The 7,204-nt window shown below is 39.5% G+C and overlaps 1 protein-coding gene across 1 annotated transcript in view; it reads right to left on the bottom strand.

Moving 5' to 3' along the window:
• OBSCN (obscurin, cytoskeletal calmodulin and titin-interacting RhoGEF) overlaps positions 1–7,204 on the bottom strand; it is a 233,612-nt gene that overhangs the window by 186,494 nt on the left and 39,914 nt on the right. The window contains exons 15-20 of the mRNA XM_072413427.1: positions 3,674–3,949; positions 2,939–3,214; positions 1,801–2,076; positions 1,380–1,655; positions 813–1,088; positions 3–160 (exon numbers count right to left, since the gene is read on the bottom strand). Of these exons, the coding sequence (XP_072269528.1) occupies positions 3–160; positions 813–1,088; positions 1,380–1,655; positions 1,801–2,076; positions 2,939–3,214; positions 3,674–3,949 (1,538 nt within the window). The remainder of the gene's footprint in view (positions 1–2; positions 161–812; positions 1,089–1,379; positions 1,656–1,800; positions 2,077–2,938; positions 3,215–3,673; positions 3,950–7,204) is intronic.

Raw genomic sequence — 7,204 nt, 5'->3', positions numbered from 1 at the left:
ACTATCACTTTCTTACTGGAGGTGATCAATTTTCCATCCTTGTACCACTTTACCTCCATCTTCTCTTGGGCCACTTCACAGCTTATGATGGCCTTTTCTGACACCACAGCTTGGACTTCTTTTTGGACCTTGTCCTGATGGATGAAAGCTGGCTCTGGTTCTGTAAACAAAGCATGAACATTGATAATGGGTTTCTTTTGCATAATGGAAAACAGGTCTCTTTTTCCATAAATTTGAGAATTTTTGACTGGATTTCTGTGCAATGTTCCCATTTCCTTATTGAACAAAGGCAGAGGGAGGTTAGTTGTATATTCAACCTCACTAGAGTCCTCTCAAAGATAGTGAAGAGACATAGAGTGCTTATTTGCTCTTTATAACCCCAGTGAGATTCTGGGGCTTTTGGGGCTTCCAATAGGAAAATAAATACAAAATAAGTGGACCAGCACTTTCTGGTCAAAAGATACCAGGGAGTTCTTGATGCATCTTGGAACTTTGATGTCATGAGGTCTCCTCTCTTCATTCTGGCAAGCATTATTACTTGGAGAATGAGCGAGTGGCAAAGGGCAACTGAACAGCAGTTCTTCCCTATTAGTCTTTCATGGATCCGTACTGATTGATCCATGAATGGCGTTGAGCGACTACTTTAAATATGATAGATTCTTGCCTGAGATAGGTAATTCCTCTGACGTGTGTACATAGCCTTAGGTGGTTCTAGGCAACTTTTAACCTCAAGGAACTAACAATTTTTACTCTTTTTCAATCAAATAATGTAAGAAAATAAATGATTAACTGAACAATAAAGGTTAAGTTACCTTTGACGTTGATTTTGAAGTTGATTTTCTGTCCGGCGGCCTCACAGGTATATTCTCCGGCATCTTTCTTTTCCACCTGTTCCACCACCAGGCGGCGGGATTTGCCCTCAGACTCTACTATCACTTTCTTACTGGAGGTGATCAATTTTCCATCCTTGTACCACTTTACCTCCATCTTCTCTTGGGCCACTTCACAGCTTATGATGGCCTTTTCTGACACCACAGTGTGGACTTCTTTTTGGACTTTGTCCTGATGGATGAAGGCTGGCTCTGGTTCTGTAACAAAATCATAAACAACAATGTGTCTCCAAATATTTGGGAACATTGGACTAGAATTTGGACTAGAATTGGACTAGTCTGTGAATTTTTTCTGTTTCTTATACAAAGGCTGAACATGAGTTGACCAATAGTTTTTAGATTTTCCCCACAACACGTTTATCTACGTTATATTGTATTTTTGGTTATTTTGCGTTGCCAAACATTACACCCAAAGACTCCTCTAATATTATTTAGATCAGATTATCTAAAGAAAATAAAGAATTAAAGAATCCATAAGGTTTAAATTACCTTTGACGTTGATCTTGAAGTTGATCTTCTGTCCAGCAGCTTCACAGGTATATTCTCCAGCATCTTTCTTGTCCACCTTCTCCACCACCAGGCGCCGAGATTTACCATCAGATTCAACTTTCACTGTTTTGCTGGAGGTGATCAATTTTCCATCCTTGTACCACTTCACCTCCGTCTTCTCCTGGGACACCTCACAGCCTATGATGGCCTTTTCTGACAAGGTAGTCTGGACTTGTTTTTGGATCTTGTCCTGATTGATGAATATCGGCTCTGGTTCTGGAATGCAAAAACAGGACCCACGTCTAGTAAATGTTGGTTACCCATCACACGGAAATTTATGTCCACAGTATTTTTGTAGTATTTTTTAGATTATATTCTATACCAAAATTAAGAATAAAAAGAACTAGAAACTTATAAATACCTTTGACGTTGACTTTGAATTTGATCTTCTGCCCAGCGGCCTCACAGGTATATTCTCCAGCATCTTTCTTCTCCACCTGCTCCACTATGAGATGCCGAGATTTACCCTCAGACTCCACCTTCAACTTTTTGCTAGAGGTGATTAATTTCCCTTCCTTGTACCACTTCACCTCTGTCTTCTCCTGGGCCACCTCACAGGTTAGGGTGGCCTTTTCTGACACCACAGCCTGGACCTCTTTTTGTACCTTGTCCAGACTGATAAATGCCGGCTCTGGTTCTGAAATACAAAAACATTTAGTGACCCACTTGAGAAAAAAGCTCACAGTTCATTAGTACTAAAAATGCCTCTTACTTTGTTGGCCATTGGGAAGATTGTCACCTTTACAGATAGCCAAACAATCATTGGGGTCATTTAAACTGACCTGAGAGGCACACACTGCCCATTGCTCAAAGAACCCCCAGCAAACTCTGGAGGAACCCTGGGGTCTACTGGCCTATATGCTCATGCACAGATACCAATAAAGAGTAGTAATAAACCAGTCTGGTATACCTTTCGTGGTTCTGGCTTTATTACTAAGTTAATGACCTCTAAAGTCCCAGCTCTTCATGTGTATACTTTGTATGGGTCATTGTTCAAAGCCAAACTGGTTCTGAAGCCATTAGATTTGCATGGCAGAAAGGCAAAGTGTTCCAGGTGGTGATCAGCAATCAGTTGTCTACTGATATCATTTGGACATAGGAGTCTTCAAATATTGCATTTACTTTATACAATATTAAAAATGTCTTCATTTTGCTTCATTGGAACATTTTCAAACTATACCAACCTGTAGCAAAACAAGGAATTAGATCTTTCATAGGAGCAGATCCAGTTGGGGTCACTTAATTTATCAAAGAATTCTCAGAATTTGGGTAAACTACAATCTGGCAGAACATTAAAGCACTTTGGGGATTAGGGCAACCTGCATCCAATCAAAAAGTCAACATTTTCAGGAAACCGGTCTGTAGGCAGTTAGCTTGTTAGCACATAAAAAGGACCAAACCAATCAGTCCCCTGAATACATTTGAAAGATTTCATATTTATTCAGTTCAAAAATATCTGTCCGGAAATGCTGTTGCTAACATGAAATGATCCTACCAACCTTTGACAATTATCTTGAAGTTGATTTTCTGTCTGGCAGCTTCACAGGTGTATTCTCCAGCATCTTTCTTCTCCACCTGCTCCACCACCAGACGTCGGGATTTACCCTCAGACTCCAGCTTCAGTTTCTTGCTGGAGGTAATAAGATTCCCGTCCTTGTACCACTTCACTTCTGTCGTCTCCTGGGCCAACTCGCAGGTCAGGGTGGCCTTCTCAGATAAGATAGCGTGGACCTCTTTTTGAACCTTGTCCTGATGGATAAAAACTGGTTCCGGTTCTGTAGATAAAACACAATTACTTGGGTCTGTTGTCTACAAAATTATAAGAAGATTGAGAAAGCCAAGAATGGATCTGATCCAGGATTGCCAACTAATATCAAACTATTTTTATGAAATCCATTCTAGTTCTGCTGAATCACTCAAGATCACCCATGATAGTCTATCTTCTGCAGTCTTGGGGAGCTTTAAAAAATCAGGACCATTGTTCTGGATTCTTCCACACAATGTTGGGTATTTACATAAAATTTGGGTTTAAAATGCTAAATTGTGATATTACTTAGGTAAAGTAAGCAAAGGTTCAGAAATGGAAACTCCAGACATATTTAAAAGACATTAAATTCTTACCTATCAGTAAATTAATTAAAAGACTGGGTGGAGATTAGGAAAGGAAAAAGCAGAACCGTGAATCAGGGTTACATTCGCAAAAATTTAGATCTAATATGAAAAATCTCCCATACCTTTAACATTAACCCTAAAGTTGATCTTCTGTCCGGCAGCCTCACAGGTATATTCTCCGGCATCTTTCTTTTCCACTTGTTCCACCACCAGACGGCGTGATTTACCCTCAGACTCCACCCTTAGTTTCTTGCTGGAGGTGATCAGTTTCCCTTCCTTGTACCACTTTACCTCCGTCTTCTCCTGGGAAACCTCACAGCTCAGGGTGGTCTTCTCTGATACCACAGCCTGGACCTCTTTCTTGACTTTGTCCACATTGGTGAAGGCCGGCTCTGGTTCTAATGGGAAAATACAATTCTATTACAGGTAGTCCCCAGGTTAAGGAAATCCGACATACAGATGCCTCTCTTCCCTGCTTGCTCTGTGCAGTACGGAGGCTTGAAGGGGGGAGGGAGCGGTTTGCATGACTTGCAGAAGAAATCTTTTGCTAAACACAGCTGAGGTTGTGGGTGATCTTTGTGGGGTGAGCTCTTTCTGCAGCCTCTTGTAACTCTTTAATGACAAACTCTGCAGTTGTTTTTTTTTTTTTATATGAAAGCACAGCTTGCTCCAGAAGTTAATGACTGTCTTCATAAAGTTTTTCTTGCTTTGTTTGTGATTAACTAACTAACTGAGTATTTTATACAGTAACTGACACCACACTGCCTAATAATAAGTTGAGACAAACATCTGTCCTAATTGCATTTATTAAAATATTGTACCTGTTCCGACTTACATACAAATTCAACTTAAGAACAAACCTACGATCCATATCTCATATGTAACCCAGGGACTACCTATACTATTTTGTTTGCATATTTGAGTATATATATTTCTGTATTATTATTGCTTTCCTTTTCAACTTCACAAACTGCTTAAATTAGGAGGGCTATGAACTGAAACTTTGTTTTAAATGTGGCCCAGTCTCAGTCTATTTTTTCAATGCCACATTCAGAGAAACCTGATATGTTAATTAGTTTAAAAAAAAATTGGACTCAATGATTCCTGACACTGATATGTCTTTGAGCATTCAGTAGTAGGATATCCTTACAGTGATTTGTGTTTCTGCTTTCTCAGTTAAAGAACATTAAAACATTTATAATTTTATAACTCTTAACCAGCAAAGAATGTGCTTTACAACACATTCTCACCTAACTAGCTGCAGGCACTGTTGGGCAATTCATACACATATTTTACAAGCAAAGTCCCTTCTGCAAAAAAAAGCAAATTGCAATTTTTCAAATATACACACACTGTTAATTTTCTGTCTCAGTGTCACCTAGTTCCTTCTTCTCTTCCTTCGTCCAATCTTTAGCCATTTTGATTGGCTGAGCCAGGATGAGTTGACTCCCATGTACGTTCATGAGAGTTCATTCAGACCCGGCAGCCCTGCGGGATACCAGTATACCCAACACATCCTGGCATTACCAACTATAGTAACCCTTTAAACACCTCAAGTTGCCTTGGACCCTCTTCCAATGGTGGCTTGACAAATAAGCTCACTCTGCCACTAGCAAAGAAACAGCAGCTCAGTGCTCTGTACTCCCCTTCTCAGCAGTAAATCAACATATCAGTCCCTATTACTCCCAGAAGCTAAGCAGCTCCAGGTAGCCTGCACCCTCTTGGCAGCTCAGCTCCACCCCCAGCAGGGATTTGGCAGCTCAGCTCCCCGTTCCAGCAGTTGGTAGGATCTTCTACTCACCCTGCTCTTCTCCTTCCTTTCTACCAGCATGCTTCTTGTTAGCTTATGACCTGATTCCTTCACAGTACTAAACCCCCCAGTTCTGAAACCAAGTCAAATTCAGGTAATGAGGCTTTGTCTAGATGGGGAGTCTGCTCCGGCCCCAAGCTGTCCCATGGATTTAACCAATGCCCAGCCTACTAGAAGGTTCTATGTCATCTTCAGGTTACCATTGAAACTATACCATAGAACAAGGGCCACATCAGGCCTCTTTAGACAACTGCTCCTTCATTGTTACTTTTCTCTACCTCCCCTGAAGAAGTCAAAATGTGAAACGCGTTGGGCGCCAGGACAGTGGAGCATATGGACTTTTTGTTTTTTTACATTTCTCACAATACTGGACATGTTCCATCTTATTTAATGAAGCTCATTTAATAAAGCTCCCCAAGGCTGGAGAGGATACACTTTTGTCAGCGAAGCTGAGTGATCCAGCAGATCTGAAATGGATCTGGTCCATGATTTAAAACACTTGCTAGCTAATAGCAAATGACTTTGAATAAATCCATTCCAGGTTTGCTGGATCACCCAGCTTTGCTGATAAAGTGTATCCTCTCCAGGCTTGAAGAGCTTTAATAAATCAGGTCCTTAATATTTATGTAACAGATAAGCTCTGTATAGCTTTGACTTTATGCCTCTAACTTTGAATGTATGAGCTTATCAACAAGAAAACTCAATTGTCCAAAAAAAACCCTCTGTCCTCTATCAGAAATTTTTCTTAAGTTACTTGATTACAATATTTTTTCAATAGTTCTTTAAGGGACAAGCAAACTACAAAAGAGGCCGAACGAAATCTTGTGTTCACTCCATTTATTTCTGGGTGAATTTACAGGGAAACGAGGGGTTGTAGGCAAAATAAACAAACATTTATTAATTCAATACCAGCAATTCCATGATACAAGATATGCTTACAAGCAATAGGTTCCCCTTAAAAAAACAATATTTTTGTGAGTCCATAAGTCCTAAAAAGCCCTCTTTTCCTTGTAAATTCACCTAGAAACATCTGGAGTGAACACAACATTTATTTCTGCTAAATTAAAGCCCCAGGGGTTGGCAATTTGTTTAATAAACATAAGAATAAAGAGAATACCCCTCCCTAACACCGGTGAACACTGGCACCGGCTCTGGTTCTGGTAAATGATATTCATATTTTGTAACGTTCACTTTCTGAGCACATGTAGACGTTTTGTTATGTCACCCTCCTATTCCATGCAGGGAAATCTCACATAGGACCCTTGCTTCTAGTCCTACTTTGTAAATGTTAGAACATTGCTCAAATGTAAGAAGTAAGGTGCTTCACATCTAAAAAACATATTTTAGTATTATACAAAGAAACGTTGAAAACTTCTCCTGTTTTTGATTGGGATTTTGAAATGTAACTTTCATTTTAACTTTAAAACTTGGTTTTAAAAAATGTTGTCTTCATAATTTACTATAAGTTCTTGTTTCTCCAAAGTGGAATTTGAGCTAACCCTATATTTATTTTAGCTGGTGTGTGGTAAGCATTGAACCTCTGTCAGTAGCAAACCAAACAAGGCTCCTTCTCCACTGCATACTGGTAAGGAACACAAGCAGTTGTACTTGAGGGTGCTTTCCGAAAAAAATGTGTTTTGAAATACCTGAAATAAAACTATTTTTTTAAAACCAAAGGTTAAGTTTTAAGAAAATACCCCTCCCTATTCCCTTTGACTATTATAAACCATAAAAGAGTTTTAGAGAACCGCATAAATTGTCGAACAATGTGGCCAAAGGGTTTAAAAAACAAAATAAAAAAAATGGATAAAAATCTGCAAAATGCATCAAAAACACAGTTCTG

Source organism: Pyxicephalus adspersus, chromosome 5 (genome assembly GCF_032062135.1).
Source record: "Pyxicephalus adspersus chromosome 5, UCB_Pads_2.0, whole genome shotgun sequence".
In the NCBI taxonomy this organism is placed as follows: domain Eukaryota; kingdom Metazoa; phylum Chordata; class Amphibia; order Anura; family Pyxicephalidae; genus Pyxicephalus; species Pyxicephalus adspersus.
The sequence above is the reverse complement of the archived record's forward strand: the minus strand, read 5'-3'. Positions and strand labels throughout refer to the sequence as shown.